Consider the following 23,729-nt stretch of genomic DNA (forward strand, 5'->3'; position numbering starts at 1 on the left):
ATATATATATATATATATATATATATATATATATATATATATATATATATATATATATATATATATATATATATATTCTTTTTTTATCATTAATGAATTCAAATTTTATAATCCGAAATGATCAATAATTTCAACATTTAGTTAAATTAGTCTCGTTATAGATTATATATAGAGAGTTTATAAAATAAAACTTATTAATTCACTTTTCTAAAAAAATATATTATCATTATACTATTATTGAAGATTACCAAATGTATTTTAAATCAACATTTAATAGTTCAGTCAATGGTTTTTTTACCAACCATGTGAAAAATTAGACTCTATTGGTAAAAAATTTGAATCTAATCCCATCAATTATTTGTGGAAACTTATGTTAATCATATCCATTTTATATTCCATTCATGCATTCTAATGGGTTATTTTTTGTGAAAGAATATGTCAACTAGGTGATAATCCTATTAGACAATATTTTAAAATATGAAATTAAATTAAAAGTTTAAGAATCGATATTTTAAAATTATATTTGAAAGCATTTTAACTAAAATAAATAAACAAAGATACATTATATCACATTTAGTCATTGTTGGAATGCAAATGAGAAGACAGCAAATAAAGACAAAAATGGTGGCGAAAGTGGAGGCAGTATGAATGCCACGTCAACATAGCAAAGAAGAAAAATATTTAAAAAAAAAAAGAAAAAAGGGTTTGAAAAGTGATATGAACACGTAATTGGTGACGTCACTCGCTTTCTCCCAGTTTTGTCTCAATCAAATCCAACTCGTCTTTCCTGTTCTTTGACTTTTTCTCTTACTAACATTTATTATAATAGCTACTGGGTCCCACTCCCCAGTGATCGTTAAATCTTTTAATTATATTATAAATATTTTAATTAAAAGCATAAACCAATTAAATTAGGTTTAGTTTGACATCTACCAAATCCTTGCCATGTAAGACATGAATCAACCCCCAGCAGATATTACTTTTCATTTTCGAGTTTCTCTTCACACATTTTAAAAGTTCTAACGCTTATAAAAATGTTTCTCTCTCCTCTCTAATGAATGTCGGATCTCACATCTCTATAAAAATGTTTCGTTCTCCTCTCCGATGAATGTGGGATCTCACACACCGTATTTTCTTTTAGCATACTATTAGAAAGTAGAGGTAGTCTTAGCTCGACCTACCCCAAATCTAGAACATGGGTCGCTCTAGGTTCCCATTTTAGACCCAAAAATTTAAAAAAGTTATGATTTTTTACAACATTACAACCATTTTCCATGACAACCTAGGACTGATTGTTTTGGTAGCGATGCATACATCACGTCATCCAACAGTACACAATGTCCCAATTGAAGAAATGTTCAGAATTGAATGCATGTGATGTTGGTGAGTGTGTATGATCCATCTTTCAATCCATAGAAATTAGATGAATTGGAGGGGGGAGATTGATATAAACCCAAAAGCCCACATTTGATATACATATCTGCTATGACCATTCTCATCACTTTCTCTCTTTATCCATTTCTTCATGCATGCACCTTCCTGAACCCACTTCCATTTCCCTTTGTTTTTATCCCAACCCACCCTACCCTTTCGTTACGGTGTACCATAGATATCATATTTGACATATGCAGTAGGTATTTTTTGTTCTTTCCATTTACTTTGTAATTTATTTGATGTTTCCTTTGCTTATTGTGGCGACTCTTCTGACTTTAACACCGTCTTCATCCCTTGCGACAGGGGCATAGCGCCCTCTTCGTTCACTGGAACTTCACCACCTGCTATGACGTCAGCTACTTCTCCACTGACTCCGCCATCCACTCTTGGTAATGGTGGTGCTATGAACAGAATCATTGTCAGAGATTTATTATTGTGGCTCTTCACCCACTCATGATGATCTATTTACTAGTCAGTTAAAATATGTTAGAGATATTCTTACTCGTGCTCATTTGCTCGATAGCAAATCAATCCACAAGGTGCCGACCCCACTCCATCTTCGCCCTTCTCTTTCTTTCTTCGTCTAACATACACGCTAGAGTTCGCGTTCTCAGTTTCTGCTCTCTTCTTCCTCTACTACTCTACTGCCACCACGTCCACCCTTCCTTCTTCACAACCACCCTCTCTCCCTCTGTTTCTTGCCCTTTTCTCATAATAGTCATCGACCTAATTCTGAAGTTTCTACTTTGTGTCTCTATAGCCCACAACCTATGGTTGTTTCTTAACACCTGACTGCTGAGGGTTCTCCTTTTTCTAGTTCTATTCTCTATCAACATCTTTTTAAATTTTTCAGATTCAAGCTTCACGTTCGTTCAAATACAAGTCTCAACTTGTGAGGTGTGTTAAGATACTTAACATTCCATTATGATTTACCATAGATACCTTGACCTTTTATCGGAGATATCTGTCTTCCATTACTATGTACCATAGATATCATATTTGACATTTTTTTTTTACAGGCAAATATCTTGTATCCATGTATTGTTATGTCCATTTACTTTTATAATTTATTTGATAATTATAAAGAGAGAATTTCACCAGTAGTAATTTTAGCAAATATTCTCACACGTGAACACAAAATTAGTCAAATTCAGTAGTCGAGGGGTTTGGAGGATGTCATTATCGACAGGACCAAAACGCTCTGTCCACATAATTTTTGATTACTTGTTGAGGTTTCCTGTTGAAAAGAGATTATATTATAGCAATAATGAAGACTTTGGAGAGTGCTATGCTTGTAACAAAGTCAATAATCCAGAAGGAAAGTTCTTTAAAAACCCCAAGTTCATGTAATTATTAGCGTAGGAGTATTATTTGTTATATGAGAGAGTGGGAGCTGGTTGGAGCTTCACCATTATTGTAGAGATCTGAACTCAACAAAGCCACACAGATGGGAAGGGCGCCTTGTTGCGACAAAGCAAATGTGAAAAAAGGGCCATGGTCACCTGAAGAGGATACTCAGCTCAAACACTTCATACAAACCTATGGGACTGGTGGCAATTGGATTTCCCTTCCTCACAAAGCTGGTATGCATCTTCCTCCTTCGGTATGTTACGAATCATGAATCTCTACAATGGTATTATATTGTCCACTTTGAACATAATCTCTCGTAGTTTTGCTTTTGGACTTCTCTAAAATGCCTCATACCAGTAGAGACATATTCCTTACTTATAAACCCGTCATCTTTCTATGTTCCAACGTTAAAATTCAAGCATTTTGATCGATATTAACTTAACTAATTGAGTTGTGTTGTTTGAATCAGGTCTTAAACGGTGCGGGAAGAGTTGCAGATTGAGATGGCTTAATTACTTAAGGCCAAACATTAAGCATGGTGAGTTTTCAGCTGAGGAAGATAGAATCATTTGCACTCTCTTCGCCACCATAGGAAGCCGGTAACCAAAAAGAACCCAGAAATTTCTCTCCTCTTCCCAGAAAAACCCTTTTTCTCAAACTTTTTTTTGATGAACAGATGGTCAATTATTGCTGCTCAGCTGCCGGGAAGAACCGACAATGATATCAAGAACTACTGGAACACGAAGCTGAAGAAGAAACTTGTGGGGATGATATCACCTTCTCCAAACACTTATACTCAATCTTTAACCCATCAAAGCACCTCCTTGAGCATTCCAAACCCAATGGCTGAACCATCTTCATATTCGTCATCCACTTCTAACGTCATTAATGGCAGTTTGGTGGCCAACCCTTTTGACCAGTGGCGCTATGGAGCCCTTAAAATGAACCAAATGCAAATGGGGTTTGAATTTGGAAGTGGGTTAGTCACTTCCAGTAATGGGTTTGAAGAGAATGATGAGAAGTTGATGAGCAACAACGAAAGTGAGCTGTTCTTGAAGATGGAGGAGGAGGAGAAGATCAAGAGAGAAATGGAAGAGAAGTACTTTTATTACTACTGATGAGGGTTTGTTTATGATTTTAATTTGGTTTAATTTGTTTGAGGGGATTTATGAATTTCATGTTATGTTGTCCAATTGTGAGAGCTTCAAACCAGTGAGATTTGACGTATAATATCTAAAAATTACCCTTAATTAATTCTCAATTAATAATAAATATGAATAATATTAGAATATAAAATGGAATTATGGGCTTATTTATTAGCAATGGACATTTAATCGAGTATTTCCTATATTTAGTTTAATTAAGTTAATAAAATTAAATTGTTTTATTATTATTATTTATTGAGAGTAGGAGGGGCAGCTAATTTTGTAATATTATATTACTGCCACATTAAGTTTTTAAATTGACATTACAGCTCAACTTGGGACCACCATCTTTAATTTTGGGATCTTTTGAGGTTGTAAATTTTCATACGCAACCCTATAATACCCAATGGATAAAATGCTCCTTTATTTAATCCATTTAACCAAATTATTATTTTTTAGTTTAATAATATGTAAAAATGAAAATTCAAATGTTCCACTTTAATCAAATATATATGTCTTGTAATGAGATCAGGTAGACATTAATTATAAATTTTTTAAACTTTACAAAAATATATAATATTAAATGATATTATCTACTTTCAGCATAAATTCTTATTATAAAACGACTATAAAATGCTCATTATACATTCTCAATATGAGACCCACTCCCAATAATCTTCAACAATTATTTCTTCAAACAAAGCACACTAGAAGTCCACTTATAAATTCATGATCTTCCACTAAATTAATCAATATGGGACTCACTCCCAATAATGTTCAACAATTTGATGTCTAATAAATTTATAGACTTTCATGATTAAAGAGTTCATGAATTTTAGAACGTTAGTGACCTAAAAGGCACAAACTTGAATAGTTAGATACTTGTTTTTATAAAATTTTAAAAACATTTTGGAAGGTAGTTAAATTTGAGAGACGAAAGGGGCATAAATAAAAAAGTTGGTAGACGTAGAGATTTCTAGTTCGTGTGGCTGTCAGAAACTGCGTGTCTCTCTGAAAGGGATTTGTGTGGGCTTGGCCCACTTTTCTCAGGTCGGTTTCAACTTTCAACCCAACCGCCATTACCATACATCTCTCTTATTTTTTTTAAAAAATAATAATAAATAAAATTAAAAATAAGAATATATATATATGCGCTTGATGTATCTCTAAATGTTGAAAATGACAAATAGATTCGTAAAGTTCCACTTTGTATAGAATATTTCTTGGGAAATTTTTTTTCTTTTTGATTAATAAATCTATTGAAGTTAAATTAATTTTATACCTAATAAAATATTAAACTTTTAATTTTTAATACGTCAAAATTAATAATTATTTCAATGTTTGGTTTTTTATTCTTGATTTTTGGTCTTTTGTTGTTAATTTTTGGAAAATTGGAGAGATGAAAGAAATGATTTAGAGAGATCAATATGTGGTGGCACAAAAACAAATAATTAGAATCAAATATAATAAAATTTAAAATATGAAGAAAAAAAAAGTTAGAGAGGGGATCTAAACTACAAAAATTAATGATTAAACTTGTAATTTTAATGTATGCAGACACTTGCCACTCTAATCTCAATATAACGAATAAAATAGAAAAGATCATGTAAAAGTAATACATACAAAGATATTCAATACACTTTTTGTGCAAATGAATTGTCATATTTAACCAAACTAATTAAAGAGGCAAAATTCACACGGTTCTAAGTCATCGAGATGAAATTACAAATTAAAAAATGATGTTATGGACTTAAATGTTAACAATAAAATATTTAAATAAAACAATGTCATCTAACTTAAGGACCGCAGAATGGATAATATGCAACTACTTGGCACTGGTTCTACGTGGTTCTATGACTTTTATCATGACATCATTGTAACCACACTATTGGGCCAGAAAAGGCAAACAAATGTAACATGGTAAGATCTATCCTCTTAAAACATCATAGCATGACTTTAGGCTCGACAAGGTTGGATGCATAGTACTCCTCTATGGATGACTCACGCGTGCGTGCATGGGCCCGCCAAGTGGGCTCACACACTTCCTGGACTTGTCTCGTCAAGCTAGCACTCGCTAATGGGTTGTTGCCGAATGCTATGGAGGGAAGGACCCACATAATAACATGACAAACATAAATGTTATAATGTATTTATCCGTACTCATCATATTGGTGAAATATCCCAATGCACATGACACAAATATGCATAAAATCCTCATAGCTTATAATGTTTGATGCAAGAAAAACTCCCCTCTATTTATAGCCTAATAAATCATGAATTATACCGCATAATTCTTGTAAATTCCAAGATACATAACATAGCTTTCATGACATGTTCTACAAAAGTTTATGCTATCATATATAATTGATTTAATAACAACTTTATACAATATGATATGATCACCAATATAACATAGCTTTTATACATGATATAAGTTATCATAGTACAACATAGCATAACATGAAATATATGACACATCATAACATAGCATCAAAACCTAGCATAACTTAACATATCATTCATGCATATAACAAGTAGAGGAGCCATGGGACATTGCATCATCATGTATAATACAATTCATCAACCAAGCTAATAGTGGAGACACTTACTTAATTGGCCCGAAGTCATTGGCTACCTTGTTGCTAGTGACTACTCCTTAAAATTTAATTTTATCTAAAGAGCCTCACGATCATAATTTAAAATTCTACTATATAAATTAGAATTCTAAGAAAATTGATTCATAATTTAAACTTAACTCAAAATAATTTAAATTAGTTAAAAATGATCATATCCAAGTTAGGCTTAGTTAGATTGAAGCGGACCTAGAATCATCAGAAAATATATGCTTTGACGGGCTCCAACCCACAAGTGACCTCCTCTAGTAGACTCCAATTCCCTACCTTCTCAACCCAAAAGATATGGAACTCTTATTTTATTTATTTCTTTTTAATTTTGAATTATTACAAGAATCTTTGTAAATGATAAAATTAATCCCCCATCTATTTTCAGCAAACTGTAAAAGCAATTGAGAATAAATCACGGTTTTAATTTAGTTGACATTGTGTAATAATTAAATAAACCGAGAGAAATATCAGTTTTCTTTCTTACTCTATTTCTTTTTAAAAGAAATATCAAACTACTCGTGGTTTAATAAAACTTAAAAATAATAAGGGGTCAGAATTCACTGTTCTAAAACTAAAGTTTACTAAGTAGAAGTTCATGAGGAAAATGGTACGGTAGGACAAACAAACAATGTTGGCCAAGTAAAATAATCCAGGTACAACTCACTCATACCCCTTCAGTATTTAATTACTTTTCCCCTACAACAATTCAAGGCCTTTCAAACTTCAATATGCTTGGACTGTGCTTCCTGTTCTTGCAAGTTAAGTGAACAGCAGATTTTGATTTACAGATCACCGATCAATTACTAAGAGATTGGATCTAAAATAATTGAAATCTACCCTTCAAAATCGAGGCAGGATGTTAAATTACCACTAATCACTAGGTTTATGATGGGAATTCTGGGCTTTATTAATTTTGCCACAAATTTAGCTAAATGTTATAAGGCCTTGAATTATTTGGCGTTTTCGATGATGTTCAGGAAGCTACCACTAATAATTTCCTTACAATATTTTACGATCATTGCATGGGGCTTTTCAATTATTTGAATGAATGTTTGGGGATTTCTTCTTCCCCCTTATATTTTTCAATTATTTTAATAATTTCCTTACCGTATTAATTTTGTTTTTTCCTTTCCTAATGGACCATTTAAGATGCTCCGAGAAATTAAGGTAGAAAATTCAGGCACACACTGTTCAAAGAAGAAATCCAGTCAAGTTTACTTTCTTAACCCTTTACATTCTTGCTTATGATCTTTCCCGAAATACTTTCAGTCTCCCATGTCCAACAGATTCAATTTCTGAACAACTTTGGGTTCATATTATTTCGTACAAGTAGAGGGAGTGAAGAAAAAGGAATTCCTAGATTAATTTGAATTTAATTCACATAAAACATACAATTGTTTATGCATGTGAATATCTAAAGTTGTTCATATCTAGAAATTCTTCAAAATGAACATAATAGTAATGAATAATTAGTCTATTGTACTAAAAAGAACACGTTAAATTAAAAAAGTCCGTTCAAAAACGAATTCTCACACACGCTAGTTTGTTTCATAAATTTTTACAAAATTCTTCCACATAAACTGTTTTAAGTCCTCTCTGTTTTTGGATAGAAAAACAGATGTAATCGATGAATTTAGCAGATGCATGTTGAAACATCAAATAAAAACTGAAAGTGTGAAGATCACGATCTCGATCTCTACAAAAATATACACATACACATATATATATAAAGAGAGAGAGAGAGCGGAAGAAAAAGAAGAGTTCCACAGTCCTACATTCTGATAAATGGATTGTATAGCTTAAGAAGAGGAGAAGATCCAGATTTATGAGGAAATGGATTACCTGAAAAAGCCGTACGGGGAGGAGATGGCGGCGGTGGCGGAGAGAGAGAGCCAAGATGGCATTCACTTGCAGAAGCACCTGCACCTCAGTGGCCTTGTGCATTTGAAGAGAAAAGAAGAAGCAAAGCTGAAGGTGTAGGTGCAAATGCAGGAGAAGGCTAACAATTTGGCCATAAATTTCTGGTGCGTTGTGTCCAAACGTGGGAGAAGATTATATAATCAAAGAGATTCGGAGATTGCGAGAAATGGAGCCAAGAAGTGGGCGGGGCGAGGCGGGGCGGGCGTTAGGGCAAGGGAGGAAGAGATAAGAACGCGACGAACTCGATTAATTATGGTACAGTACCAGGACTGATGTGGTTCTCTGGAATTGGCTGCTTCACTTTGCCCACGTGATCCATACCATCCTCCCCACGTGGGTTTTCTTCCTTCCATCAATCACCATTCGCCACGTCTTCATTACCACCTGCTCTCCACATGCTGCCCCCCCTTCCTTTTTCTTTTTCTTCACTTTTTTTCTGTTTCTGTTTCTCTTAGTATAAATAAAAATACTATTTCTACAAAAAACTAAAAAAAGCGGGGTAAAAATAAAAAAGAAATGATTTGCATGGAAGCCCCTGGAATAATTGGGTGGGCGTGACCATATACGACAAACGGATTTTATTCCATCTACAAAAAGATATATATATTATATATATATATATTTATTCATTTTTTACTGCGCTTACTAAAAGACAAATATACCCTCCTACGCGTGAACTCCACAGATTCTTCTTCGTCCTTCATTTTCCAAAATAATAATAATAAAAAAATATATCAAAATTTAATACGAACCTTATCTCAAACTAAGCGAATTCAATTTCATATCATAATTCAGGTGGTACGGACCTAATCTCAAATTATGTAATCCATGTGGTACGAACCTTATCTCAAATCATATTCGCGTTTGATCTAACACCGCTCATTTGATATTTCATATCTCAAACGGATAGGATTTCGTAGCGTAAATTAGATGCAAATATTATATTTATACCATAATATAAATTTCCTTTTCAGGTAATGCTGGATTTTTATAACATATTTAAAAAACAATTAGTTACTAATTTTTTCATGAGTTTAAAAATTTTCAAAAAAAAAAAAAAAAAAAAGAAAATTGTGTATAAAACGAAGAAACGTGGTATCTGGGAGGAGCAGAGGCAGGGACGCGACCCGAATGATCGGGGAGAAAAGAAAGGGAAATCAAATAATGGTGAGGACCGTACAGTAGAAAAAAGACAAATATACCCTCATCATTAAATAATATAAGGGGCAGATATTTGTAACAAGTGGATTCATAATTGATTGATTTTCCTCGCTCCTTGGTCGTTGGTGCATTAAATTTGGAAATTGTTTTTTGTGGGTTCCTAAATTTCTGTATTCAGTGGCCCAAAACTGACAAATAAAACTGGGCTATATATTGTTTGTAGGCCCAATCTAAATCTCAAATACTATGTACTATGGGCACTAACGAACGTTTTGCGTTCTTGTGTTTAAATAAAGATGGAGGACTAAACAAACCAAGTTGAGGTCGATGTCGAAGACGACGCTCTAAAGCTAGCACATCAAAATTTAACCAATCCAAGAATTTGAAGGTTCGATGGCAGAGGCTAGAAACTAGTCTTTGTAGAATGCCGTGAAAATATTTTGTTGGAACGTTCAATGGGTGGGAAAGCCCTAAATGCGGGTTACGCCATAGATGTCTAAAAATAGACACATCTTTCGATATTTTTATTTGACAATAAGACTTTGGGTTCTCTTGAGTGAAGTTAAAAGTTGAGTTAGATTTTGTAACAATCCAATCTCACATTGTCCTGTTTGGACTTTCTCTTTTGGGCTTCCCCTCAAGGATTTGCAAGGGAAAGGTTTTCACACCCTTATAAAAATAAAGAGTGTTTCATTCTTCTCTCTAACCGATGTGGGATCTCACAATCCACTCCCCTTCATGACCTTGTGTCCTGACACTCGTTCCTTTCTCCAATCGATGTAAGACCCCTACCAAATCCAGCGTCTTATTGGCACACTACCTGGTGTCTACCCACCTTCGGAGAACAGCCTACTTGTTGGCACATTGCCCAATGTTTGAATATCATTTGTAACAATTTAATCCCATCGCTAGTAGATATGTCTCTATGTCCCAAGTGTCACGTCGGGTTAAGTGGGTGTCTGATGTTGTTTTGGAACAAAAGCCTTGATGTCTCCATTACTCGTTTTCAATTAGGCACATTGTACATTAATAGATGAAGATTCAACAGGTGTCCATTCTAGGGACATATGAATCAATCAGTCTAAAGAGAACAGATTCTTGAGACCCTGTAGGGAGGCTCAATAGTTCTCTAAATATCCCTTTGATAAATGAATGAGACTAAACTAATAATAGCAAGCATTTACCCAAAAGTGAAGCACGCGGCTTGCCGATGACCGACTTGCCATGGAAGCTTCTTAGCAGCCTCTGTGTTTCACAGACCACATTAAATTAATTGACCCACAGATTACGCACTACCCAAGTAAACGCTTGACTTCACTTCATATGTTCAATTTTTAATCCAATCAATTCAACATCACATGCCTATCTTCTTCTCAACTTTATTGAGTGAAAGCCGTGGAAGCATCGCCCAGTTTCCGCCGCTATAAATACTCTGCAAACCACTCCCATTTCTTTCACAAACCAAACCCCAAAACTCCAATTCCATCCTAACAATGGGCGAGGTCATTTAACTCATTCATCTTTCTTCCAATCCTTTCCATTTTTCTTCTCATACTCATTTGCTTTACTTTCTCTCTGTTTACAGAAGAAGAATGAAGACACCACCACTGCTGTGTTCAAGATCGACATGCACTGCGAAGGCTGCGCCAACAAAATCAGGAAGTGCGTCCGAGAAATCGAAGGTATTAATTCCCATCAATTTTTGCGTTCTCTTCGCTAATTTCTTTTGGATCTAAAGCTAATTTCTATTTTTCTTTTTTTGGAAGGCGTTGAGAGAGCGAGAGCAGACTGGGAAGCCAACAAGCTGACAGTCATCGGAAAATTCGACCCCGCCAAGCTCCGAGAGAAGCTCGCTGATAAAACAAAGAAGAAAATCGACATTGTCTCGTCGGAGAACAAGAAAGAAAAGGAGTCTAAGAAACCGGACGATAAAAAACCAGAGGAAAAGAAGTCCAAAGACAAAGAGGTGGGTGAGGAACTAACGTGCGCTTCACTCAAAGGCGCATGTTAGACAACAATCCAACTGTCAACAGTTAATTAATTCGAATTCTTTAAATTATTTTACTGATTAATTGTTATATTTGAATTATTCCGACCAGACTCCGGTGACGACGGTGACTTTGAAGGTGGAACTGCACTGCCAGGGCTGCATAGAGAAGATTCACAAAGTGGTATCCAGGACCAAGGGTAAATTTACTTTTAAATTTAATCAATTACCTTATCATTAAATTGAATAAAACAATCAATGATTTTTTCTTGAATGGGTGTCCCTTGCAGGAGTGGAGGATATGGCGATTGAGAGACAAAAGGATTTAGTAATGGTAAAAGGAAAAATGGACGTGAAGGCTCTGATAGAGAATTTGGAAGAGAAACTAAGGAGGAAAGTTGCAGTGGTGGTGCCGAAGAAGGACAAAGACGACGGAGCTAAGGGAGGAGACAGCAGCGACAAGAACAAGAGCAGCGGAGATGCTGCTCAACCGGCAAATGGCGGTGGCGGGGGAGATGGTCACAGACTTGATCACATGGCAGTTCCAGTTTCGGGATATGGGTACGGGTACGGGTATGGTGGAGAACATTTACCTTCGGTTCAAATGTTCAGCGATGAAAATCCAAATGCTTGCTTGGTTATGTGACAACCGATATAGTTTCTTAGAAATGTGTACCTTTTCATTCAATTCTTTTCTGTAAGGAAACATTATATATCAATTATCGTTGAGTTATGAGCTTAAAGATAAGCGTCTTGAAAGATTCTCAAAGTCCAAAATGCATACTCCGGAAGTGAAGTGAGAGGTGGGGTTTGTTGGTGGCGTCCTTCCAGGAAAGACAGAGACCTTTTCCATTAAACCAAGTGGAGGAAAGAAGGAAGAGTTGGATAACGCAGTCATGCACCTCGCTAACATACCTTTCTACCAATAATTGAGGAGTGGAAATTTGGAATCTCACTTTTTCACCCAAAAACAAAAAGGGCTCTCATTTTCCTTTGAATTTCAATACCTCTTTTCGTCTCTTTTTTTGTGTAGGGACAAGTTCATCTGTATGATATCCTTCAATCCCGCCATTCTCATTCAACTGTCTTTTGGGCTAATCTTTTCCACATTCAAACACAGTAACAACAATCAAGCTCTCCTATGAAATGGAATTTTCTTTCTAATACCTGAAAATACTTGATTATTATCTTTTATTCCACAATCCTTCCTCACAACGGACCAGCATTAGGCGGAGCCGGATGGAAAAAATTAACCAAAATAATTGACCTCTTGACCGCCCCAAAGTTAATCTCAATCTATGTGAGATCCCACGTCGGTTGGAGAGGAGAAGCTCGAAAGAGAAAGCCTAAAGAGAACAATATCTACTAGCGGTGAACTTGAGCTATTACAAATGGTATCAAAGCCAGACACTAAGAGATGTGCCCGCGAAGAGGCTAAGCCCTGAAGGGAGGTGGACACGAGACAATGTGCCAGCATGGATGCTGAGCTCCAAAGAGAGGTGGATTGGAGGGTCCAATATCGATTGGAGAAAGAACATTTTAAAAATCTTAAGGGAAAACTCAAAAGGAAAAGTCTAAAGAGAATAATATCCGACGACCGGCTTTGTAACATGAAAAAGTGTTACAAAAGGAAAGGAAGAAAACAAAACTATCATGAGAGAGGAGAAAAAGTGCAAAGAGAGATGAACATTTAACATCATTACCCAAATGGATGGTTTCACTTTCACTACCACTGAGCGACCATTTATAGAAGTGGACATCAAAACTTACCTCTGCTTTCATAAACTTCCAAAAATCCGCAGAATTACGTCTAATCTGATAGCAACTAATAAAGATAGCTCCTTCCATTTAGCCTTAGATAGCAGCATCTCATCAAAATGACTGGTGGAGCTCAAGCCTCACCCCCCCTTTTTCCCAGCTAATGACAATAAGAATGTTTTTGGATGCTTATGCTAGGTCGAGATGCATCATCAACATTATCGTCGAGAGTAAGTTTTAACACCATGATTCTGGAGTGAGTTGACTAGAGCCCTGATCTTTGTGCGGTTTTTGGACCCTTTCTTCTCAGTTTCCTTGTTTATGTCCACACAAATCCCAGTTCCTTGCCCCTGTTCCAGACCGTCCACGGTCGTCTAGCCACATTCAAGTGAGCACTTGATGGAGTGTTCAACTGTGGCTGCAGTTGCTATAATCCGTCCATTATTCTATCTACCACATTGGCTGTTATGTATTTCAAAGATGAGAATAATCGCAGCACATGACACTTCTAAACTTTCATTCTCAGCTGTCATATGTTCAAGATCCTCTTTGAATCACCTATCCAAAATGTTAAAATATCCCATGGGTTTTCAAACTAGCAATGATTTCAGTCTTGGAGAATGAACTGGTATGCTAAACAAAAAAGACGTGTAGGACGAAACCATGTAACAAAATCAGGTATGGGTAGCCACATCTTAGCCAGGTAATAGGTTACAACAAATTACTGAATCTTACCGTGCCTCCTCGAACCAATAACCATCTTTGGTGTATCCAAGCCACTCCCATCCCTCAAGACCAAAAAGAGATAGTACAAAAATATTCCCTTGTTGTCCATCGACCATACCTTTTAGTCAGATGACTCAACCTCCATGGATTAAAGGCGACAAGCACACAGTCGAGAAAGTAGATTCGGCCCTAGAACAATGTTTTAGGGATTGATTAATTTCTTTGCAATATTTTAGGACTTTTTACAAATTATGGAACAATGTTTGTTTAGATGCCTCCCTTGGATAGCTTTTTCATATTTCATCGTATTTGCTGAAATATTCATTTCATTTAATGTTTCCATGAATATGTGTAGGCCTCTTAGTTTAATCTCTTAATGAACCAATTCACCTTCCATAACCTAAACGGACCTAAAATTTTGAGGCAAAGGTTTCTAACAACAATGTCGATGATGCCTCTAGACCAAGAACCCTGCGTGCACTCCAAATGATATCATAACCATCGGAAATAGTGTCAGTTAGGACAATATTGAAAAAAGCATCCCTTACAATTGAATAATAGATTCACACACAGAACAAACCAAAAGATTGGAGGAGAAAAAAAAGGGTTTTTTTTTTTTTTTTTTTTTTTTTTTTTTTTTTTTTTTTATAATATTGATGAGTATTCAGGCAAGCTTGCATGCACTTCAACTGATATCACCAGACGTAAATGATTAAGCAAACAAACAAATCAAATAAAAATTAAGCATTTTATTGGTAAGTAACAAAGTAAATTATTGGACAGAATTGCAATAAATTAAAGGCTTTCCGTCCTCAAAATTGCATTAATAAAATATTTCATCAGTCATTACTCAATTTCATACGGAAACATTAAAGCTTAAAGAACCAGCAAATAAAGTAGAGGAACTTCTATTATATTAATTATTCATCACGATAGATCTGTTAACTTAATAAATGATCCTAGTTAGGTTGCAATTGAGCTACAATTCAACAGATTGACGATAAAAGAGAGATTGAATCCATTAAGAAAGAAAGCTGGCTCCAGCTTGAACCAGGGATGCAGATTGGGCACATGATGAAATAATTAATAAAGCAAACACACGCTATAAGGATATGCATAATATCTAATTAAGTATATTTAGGCTTAGTGGTAGCCATTTCCAACAAAAAAGATAAATAAAATCACACCAAGTCAAGAAAACAAAAGAGGAAAAGAAAAACATTTGAACTTTTTATAAACGTTGCAATATTCTAGAATGCATGAGAAAATCAAAGATTTTAGCTCAAGTGGAGCCTGACCTGAACGTTTAGAGATTGTGAAACTTGAATTATCAATCAATGAGCTCCAAGGAAGAACGTAACAAAGACCCACAAATATAATATAAACATTCGAATTCCCACAGACCTAAACTTATCTACATGAATGATAAGCAGCCCAACAAATGATTCAGTACAATACAGGACATCCGGCAACGTAAAGCTCTGCAAAATTTAGAGAAAAATACTAGAATCTTAAGGAATGTCAATTCTAAATGATGAAACTAAGGCAGCCAATTCAGTTTCAAATAGAAGGAACCTGAGGAAGACTGGAGTGTTTGGGACAAAATAGCTAACCTTGGTATACTTGCATGCAATCTGGAGAGATGAAGACAGGAACCTTGGAGTTGAAAGAATGAAAAACCATGAAAGAACGCTTGAGAAATCAACAGAAAAGCAAATAAGCCCCCTCCAAAAACGAATCCGCCAATGGTTTGGTCAAGTTTTTTTCCCCACCTCCTCTTCTTTATAACCTTGTAATTAATATCATGAATGAAAGTCGTGTATCAAACGCTAAACAAACTTTTTGGCTATTCGAACTAAAGCACTTTTAAACCTTTTTTTCTCCCTCGTACAATTGAAAACAACCTTTTGCAATAGTGACTCGTTATGAAATTACAAACTTAGGATTTAATGCCTTACAAAATTTATGAAATTCTTCATTTACAAACTTAAATGGCAATTCATTCAATAGGACCATACAAGCAAACATCGTTAAATAATTCTCTTGAGTGAAAGATTAGTTATCAAATTACATTTAGAATCTCCTTCAACATAATTCTTTAACTTGTATACTTCTTACATTTCTCCTAAGTGCCTTTTAAAATTTGTTGCCCCATTTCCCCTAAGAATCACGTGCATATGTAGCCCCGTGATATTTATGCTAAATTAATATAATTACACTCGAACTTTGTACTTTGCATCAAAAATATTCTTGAACTTTCAAAAATTTCAATAATACCCTTAACTATTGACACAAGTTCAAAAATATTCTAACCATTAGTTTTGGATGGAAACTATTAGTACTTTGTTCTAAAAATACCCTTTAACTTTCAAAAGTTTTATTAATGCCCTTGAACTTTTAAAAAAAGTTTAAAAAGTACCCTTACCGTTAATACCACATTATAAAAATACCCATGAACTTTCAAAAGTAGAATTGATACCCTTAGCCTTAAACAAGTTCTTACGGTTAATATTTAGACGTAAGCTGTTTATCTAAACCCTAAACAAAAATCTCCTTCTTCAATTTCATCTCTCTCCTCTACTTCAACCTATGGCTCAACAATTTCTCGTTTTTGTCTTGATTCTTGAATATCCTCTTATTCTCCTTCTTTTGTTCCTCAATCTTTAAAACTTCCCTCATTTCTCTTTTTTCTCTTCTTAAATATCAAAACTCTAAATGAAAAGGAGAAGCTTCTCATTGTTGAGCATTTATAAACATAAATATGAAACATTAATACCCAAATAGGCAATTTGAAAACATATTGTCTATTTGCGTGATGAAAATTTTTGTATGTCTAGAAATGCTCACAAATGAGAGATTTCCATCAAAGTTTTGTTATTTAAAAAGAGTAAAAAAGAAAATAAAATAAATGGACGAATTTTTAGAGATTGTGGAAAAGAAGGGGATTAATAGGATATTCGAGAAGTGAGAAAAAGAAAAAAGAAATGAGAAATTGTTAGGGGTAAAAGCAAAGAAGAGAGAGACAATCAAAGAGGGAGATGATCTATGGAGTGAAGATAAACTATTTTTGTTTATATACTAACTCTAGAAACTTATTAAAAATTTGAAAAAAGTTCATAGGTATTTTTGAAACGTGATACTAACAATTCTAGCCATATTCCAACGATAAAGATATTTTTGAAGTTTTAAAAAAGTTTTAGGATATTAATGAAACTTTGGAAAGTTCAAGAATATTTTGAAACACTTTTAAAAGTTCACAGATATATTTGAAACAAAATACTGATGGTTGTCCCCCAAAACTTTAACTTTAATTTTAGTTTAAAGGCATTATTGAAACTTTTAAAAGTTCAAAAACATGTGAAAAGTCTGAGAGCATTTTTATTAATTTAGCCTAATATTTATAAGCAGCCCTATAAAATTCAGCCTAGCATCCCTCTACTTCAGTAAAATGCTCTCAAACATCTGAATATTGTTTAGTAGGTTTTCTTGTCCTTGATAATCCTGCTTTACCACCAACAAGTGAATTAGGATATCATTTTCAACTTAACGAAGAGTTCGACTAGAATAACTTTGTTTAGAAGTCTCAGAGATGAAGCCATCCTAGGACAAAAATACAACCAACTCATGAGTACTCGATTTCTAGAGTTGCTAGAGTAAAAGGCTCATGGGGTTTCTTAAGAAAGAAATCACTTCTTACTTAGTGTAAGCCAGAGCCTAAAACATTGTTAACACGGCTATATATGCAACTTTCTACTCGCATACATACACATGTATGAGATAATCTTTGGAAGCACTAAAAGTGGAACCTAATTAGAACTTGAAAAGAAACAGAGAAGCTAACAACAAACAAAACACACATAGAGCAAAACATTTGGATCTTAAGTACTAAAATTGTAACAGCCCAAACCCACCGCTAGCAGATATTGTCCGCTTTGACTCGTTACTATCGTTGTCAGCTTCACGATTTCAATACACGTCTGTTAGGAAGAGGTTTTTACACCTTATAAGGAATGGTTCGTTCTCCTCTCCAACCGATATGGGATCTCACAATCCAACCCCTTGGGGGTCAGCGTTCTCGCTGGCACACCGTCTGGTGTCTAGCTCTAATACCATTTGTAACAACTCAAACCCACCGCTAGCAGATATTGTTCGTTTTGACCTATTACATATCCCTATCAGCCTCAGTGTTTTAAAACACGTTTATTAGGGTGAGGTTTCCACATCCTTATAAGAAATGTTTCGTTCTCGTCTCCAACCAATGTGGGATCTCACAAAAATAGAATCTAATTACTTCTAATAATGTACCCTTTAGCTGCCCATAAACTACCCAGATTAAGAAATGGAAGGAAGCAACCCAAATGCAATAGTAACATTAGTTTAACACAAACTAATGGCATCTCAGTTGTAAAAGAGAGAGAAAGAGATCAGACAAACAATCCACGCACGTCATTGTTTGTGACTAATCCAGACAAACTTCTCATTCGCTCGATACTAAAACATCACAGGTAGACTAATCCATCATGGAGGAAAGTTTGTGACCAATTTCTCATTCGCGTGATACTAACATATGAACAAAATCAGATCCACAAACAATGGATGTTACTACAAGGTATGCAGCTTAGTAATGAGTTGTTTCAGAAATTCAGAATGCTCTGTTTCAAAAACAGTAAAAAATTGGTAAAAACAAAATTGTAAATACAAACAAGAACGAAGAAGAGAATACAGAAAAGGAAAATAATGGATTTGTCCCAATAATCACTGTTCCTTTTTCCCCCTCTTCTTATTAAATCGGGGTTATAATGGGTTTTAAAGTGGGGTGGAATCCGAAGGGCAGACCAATTTATTCAAAAAGCTACCGGTGACCAGAAAACTAACCTTCACATCGTCGGAGAGGGAAATTGAACGACATCGAGGCGATCACATGCGTAGAGGGAGCGATATCCACGGCGGCTACGCGCGCGAGCCTAAGCAAGGAGAGAGGGAGATCGAACGACGACGAGACTATAGTGCGATAGAATCGGTTCGGTTCTTAAACTCATTAAACCGTGAATTAATAATGATATTTAAAATAATTATATCAATTCGCGCCACACTTGAAAATACATGCCCAAACTTATATCAATTAAAATTTTAAACCTTCTAAATCATATATTTCAAATAATTAATAATTTTTTTTTTGAACTAAATGATGTTTTAACACATATCTAATAAATTAAAATCACCATAACCTTAATTATCAATTTTTTAAATTTTAAAATATATCTAATTTCCATCCCAAATGAATTATTAAATATGGATTAACAATATTCGTCTATATTTGAACATTCTAAACATATCTAAATGTTCTTGACACATAACACTCACTCAAGAATTTTGATTTTGCAAGGAAGTTTTGTCAACGAACCCAACATGTTTCATTAAAAAAAAAAAAAAAAAAATATATATATATATATATATATATATATAAATAATGTTTCTCAAAATTTAAATGCATATAACTGGGCCAAATCCTTAAGCCCATGGGCTTCCTAATGGGTGGAAGAAATCTTCTATAATTGGGCCAAATCCTTAAGGTCATGTTCTATTTAACCAGCCCAATATCGGTGCCAAGTGAATTCTCGTATTTACCCTCACAGCCCAATTTCAGTCGGCTACGCAACCAACCAGAAGTAGATCTTCGTGGAGGACACGTGGAATCATAAAGGACTCCTATAAATATGATCCCAAAGCCTTCCTTTTTCGGAACCTTGAACCCTTGATCCGCATCGCATTACGAGACGTAGGTCTGATAAAAGGCCCACAACAAAAGCGCCGTGAGAGACGAAGAGCGACTTCTTCAAGCCCTAGATCTGCTTCCTCTTCTTACTCGCGCCTCTTAGCTCGCTCTGTCGTTCTCGCATTTCCTTTGATCTTCTTTCTCTCCGTTTCCCCAGGTATGTATTGGGGATTCTTCTCGGTGTTTCTGATTTCGTTTTGATTGTGCTTTTAGGGTTTTTTTTTTTTGAATCTTTAGGGTTAAGGATGGTTTCCGACGCGAGCAAGAAGAAAGCGGCTCAGAAGAAGGCAGCTGCGGCGGCTAAGCGAGGAGGAAAAGCAGCGGCGGCCGCTTCTTCCAAGGCGGCATCTGCCGATTCGCAGAATGGAGTTGATAAGTTGGCGAATGGAGTTGACGCTCTTCAGTTATCTGATCGTACTTGTACTGGTGTGCTTTGCTCACATCCTCTCTCCAGGGACATCAGAGTAAGCCCTAATTTGATTCCAGAATCAGAATCATGATATAGCTATTAATTCTTTTTTTCAAGAAAAAAGAGCCATTGGCTATAATACCTGTATGAATATTTTAATTCACTTTTTTATACGTTTATGCTCCACTATGCAGTTTTTTTTTTTTTTTTTTTTTTTAATCATGCTTACGTTGTTTTCGTCCGTGTTCTATTCTTTAAACTTTGTTGGGAAAAAATAATTCTTCGTTGCATTGTTATTTTTCCTCAACGGAACTCATTGGAACAGTTGTTTATCGATGAATCTTCTGTTTGTGAATGCATTGGTAGGCTAGGTGACATCTAATCGTCTTCTAAAATATTCTTTTATTTTGAAAAGAACTGCTACTGGTTTATTTTTCTTGAGATCTCCTAGGACTATCCATTTTTTTAGCATATGAATATTGAACTTTAGTCGTTCATATTCCTTGCTGATTTACTTGGAAGTGATGTTGTGCTATTAGGGAAGTGTAAGTGATGACGCTGGTAATGTCCTTACATTCATGCTTTTTGCAGATAGAGTCTTTATCAGTTACCTTTCATGGGCATGATCTTATCGTTGATTCTGAGCTGGAGCTTAACTATGGCAGGTTTGCTTGTAATAATGAGCTGGCGTCAATAGTTTCTATTTCCACATTGATTCTTGTGCTTGATGTTCAATATTTACAAATTTTTTTCAGACGTTATGGTTTGCTTGGATTAAATGGATGTGGGAAATCTACACTTCTTTCGGCAATAGGTTGCCGAGAGCTTCCTATTCCAGAGCACATGGATATCTATCACCTTACACGAGAGATTGAAGCTTCTGACATGTCTTCACTTGAAGCTATTATAAGTTGTGATGAGGAAAGGTTGCAGTTAGAGAAGGAGGCAGAAACTTTGGCTGCACAAGTATGTTGATTACAATAGTCCCCATGTTCTAAAGAATTTACTAGTGCTCATTATTCACTTTTCTATTTTAATTTAGGATGATGGAGGTGGAGAGCAGCTTGATCGTATCTATGAACGTTTAGAAGCACTGGATGCAGCAACTGCAGAAAAACGTGCTGCTGAAATCCTGTATGGTCTTGGGTTTGACAAGCAGATGCAAGCTAAGAAAACCCGGGACTTCTCTGGAGGTTGGAGGATGAGGATTGCCTTAGCACGTGCCCTATTCATGAATCCCACCATCCTTCTACTGGATGAACCAACTAATCATCTAGGTATTGACATGCTTTGTGCTTTCTTGTTTTGCTGATTGAGTGGTGGTGATGAATTAATATCTTTTCAGTTATCACCCAATGAAAGAAATAAGTAGGTTTTGAGTCTTATAATATTGATGTTGAACTTGGATTTGGATAATTAATGCAAATGCTTGGCTGGTACACCGATTGGCTGATCATTCTGGTTCTTGCTATTATCAATCTCATACCCTTAGATTCCTTGTCAAACATACATTCTGATCCAATGAGCCCGTTCCTAGGGAACACAAGTGTACTCCCTTTGCAGGGGATGTGCTCTTGCTCAACCTTTGGGTTATGTAGTGTGCATGCAATATTGTTTTCATTAATTAAGTTTTTTTTTTTTTTTTGGGGGGGGGGGTGTATCCTGTTCGTACTACTGCTAAATATACAAATAAATTATTAAGAGCTGTGGAATTTAAGTGCCAACTTTGATTTGTTTTTTGAATTATTTAGTGTATCAATCTGATGAACAACTGTTCTATTTTTTTTTTGATACTGATAGATCTGGAGGCTTGTGTCTGGCTAGAAGAAAACTTGAAGAAGTTTGACCGGATCCTAGTTGTGGTTTCGCATTCCCAGGACTTCCTTAACGGTGTGTGCACAAACATTATCCACATGCAGAACAGAAAATTGAAGATCTACACAGGTAACTATGATCAGTATGTTCAGACCCGTGCTGACCTGGAAGAGAACCAGATGAAAATGTACAAGTGGGAGCAGGATCAGATTGCTTCCATGAAAGAATATATTGCCAGATTTGGTCATGGATCAGCAAAACTAGCACGGCAGGCACAGAGTAAGGAAAAAACACTGGCAAAAATGGAGAGGGGTGGGCTTACTGAAAAGGTGGTGAGAGACAAGGTTCTTGTCTTCCGCTTTGTTGATGTTGGAAAGCTTCCACCTCCTGTTCTTCAGTTTTCGGAAGCAACGTTCGGCTATACCCCTGACAATCTCATCTATACGAACCTCGACTTTGGAGTTGACTTGGACTCTCGGATAGCTTTGGTTGGACCGAATGGTGCTGGAAAGAGTACGCTGTTGAAGCTGATGACAGGGGACCTGGTTCCTCTGGAGGGCATGGTTAGGCGACATAATCACCTTAGAATTGCCCAGTTTCATCAACATTTAACTGAGAAACTAGACATGGAAATGTCTGCTCTCCAGTTTATGATAAAAGAGTACCCAGGAAATGAGGAAGAGAAGATGAGAGGAGCAATTGGGAAGTTTGGGCTCTCCGGTAAAGCTCAAGTGATGCCAATGAAAAATTTGTCTGATGGGCAGAGGAGCCGTGTTATATTTGCCTGGTTAGCATGGAGACAACCCCACTTATTACTGCTTGATGAGCCCACTAATCATTTGGATATCGAGACAATTGACTCGTTGGCAGAGGCATTGAATGAGTGGGATGGAGGTTTGGTCCTTGTAAGCCATGATTTTAGACTTATAAACCAAGTCGCCCAAGAGATATGGGTGTGCGAGAATCAAGCTGTAACCAGGTGGGAGGGTGACATTATGGACTTCAAGGCACATTTGAAGAAGAAGGCTGGGTTCTAATTGAAGCTGTATAACTTGTGAGTTTTCGTTATTATTGAAATCTACAGTGTAGAACATCGCTTAGGGTGTGTTTGCATAACTCCGCAGCTCGGCCAGCATGCGTGTGATGTGCTAACACAACAAGCCGAAGGTCTGAACACTGATGAGCTTGGTTATTGTTTCGAGCTAGCAATTTTAATGGGGCTAGTAGGTAATGTTTTTGCTTAATCATTATTAATTCATGTATCCTATATCTTTTAGTTGGTTTTTGAATCAACTAGATAGAGCCATATCCAATATTATTTTTAGACACCATGCGACTATGAACCCACACTCTTATATTTTCGGTTTTTTATTGAATGAAATATAATGATTTTGTTCCCTATTGGGGCATAATTGTGAGGTGTTCTTGCTGTTGATAAGTGGATCATATAAATATAACTTTGCATGACCTGCAGTTCAGGAAGGGAATCTGAATTTCTTATAGAAATTGTTCCTTCTTTTTGTGACTCTCCTAGCAGGTATAGTTTTGCAGAGAGAATTGGGGTCTTGTCTGGTCTGGCATGAGAGATTTTTTCTTTTCCTGTTTACATTTGCGAGTGGTCGAT

General features: G+C 35.7%; 3 protein-coding genes and 2 long non-coding RNA genes across 5 annotated transcripts; 3 read left to right on the forward strand and 2 right to left on the reverse strand.

The window, feature by feature from the left end:
• Positions 1–2,766: 2,766 nt before the first annotated feature.
• On the forward strand, positions 2,767–3,977 carry LOC111491212 (transcription factor RAX2-like). The gene is made up of 3 exons (XM_023140013.1): positions 2,767–3,017; positions 3,254–3,383; positions 3,461–3,977. The coding sequence occupies exons 1-3, from the start codon at positions 2,882–2,884 to the stop codon at positions 3,900–3,902; spliced, it is 708 nt and encodes a 235-aa protein (XP_022995781.1). The 5' UTR covers positions 2,767–2,881; the 3' UTR covers positions 3,903–3,977.
• Positions 3,978–5,824: 1,847 nt separating this feature from the next.
• Positions 5,825–8,913, reverse strand: LOC111491477. Its single transcript, XR_002719707.1, has 2 exons — positions 8,396–8,913; positions 5,825–7,299 (listed from the first exon to the last, which is right to left on the reverse strand). It is a non-coding gene; the product is annotated as an uncharacterized LOC111491477 (long non-coding RNA).
• A 1,805-nt stretch (positions 8,914–10,718) lies between these two features.
• On the forward strand, positions 10,719–12,703 carry LOC111491473 (heavy metal-associated isoprenylated plant protein 3-like). Its single transcript, XM_023140396.1, has 5 exons — positions 10,719–11,136; positions 11,220–11,316; positions 11,401–11,600; positions 11,734–11,821; positions 11,912–12,703. The coding sequence occupies exons 1-5, from the start codon at positions 11,128–11,130 to the stop codon at positions 12,265–12,267; spliced, it is 750 nt and encodes a 249-aa protein (XP_022996164.1). The 5' UTR covers positions 10,719–11,127; the 3' UTR covers positions 12,268–12,703.
• Positions 12,704–15,311: 2,608 nt separating this feature from the next.
• On the reverse strand, positions 15,312–19,150 carry LOC111491476. The gene is made up of 3 exons (XR_002719706.1): positions 18,981–19,150; positions 15,719–15,894; positions 15,312–15,586 (listed from the first exon to the last, which is right to left on the reverse strand). It is a non-coding gene; the product is annotated as an uncharacterized LOC111491476 (long non-coding RNA).
• A 684-nt stretch (positions 19,151–19,834) lies between these two features.
• Positions 19,835–23,517, forward strand: LOC111491471 (ABC transporter F family member 1-like). Its single transcript, XM_023140394.1, has 6 exons — positions 19,835–20,038; positions 20,119–20,345; positions 20,882–20,955; positions 21,046–21,256; positions 21,333–21,567; positions 22,091–23,517. Exons 2-6 carry the CDS (start codon positions 20,127–20,129, stop codon positions 23,140–23,142), a joined length of 1,791 nt encoding a protein of 596 aa, XP_022996162.1. The 5' UTR covers positions 19,835–20,038; positions 20,119–20,126; the 3' UTR covers positions 23,143–23,517.
• Positions 23,518–23,729: the final 212 nt, after the last annotated feature.

This window comes from Cucurbita maxima, unplaced genomic scaffold (genome assembly GCF_002738345.1).
Source record: "Cucurbita maxima cultivar Rimu unplaced genomic scaffold, Cmax_1.0 Cma_Scf00016, whole genome shotgun sequence".
NCBI classification, from domain to species: Eukaryota; Viridiplantae; Streptophyta; class Magnoliopsida; order Cucurbitales; family Cucurbitaceae; genus Cucurbita; species Cucurbita maxima.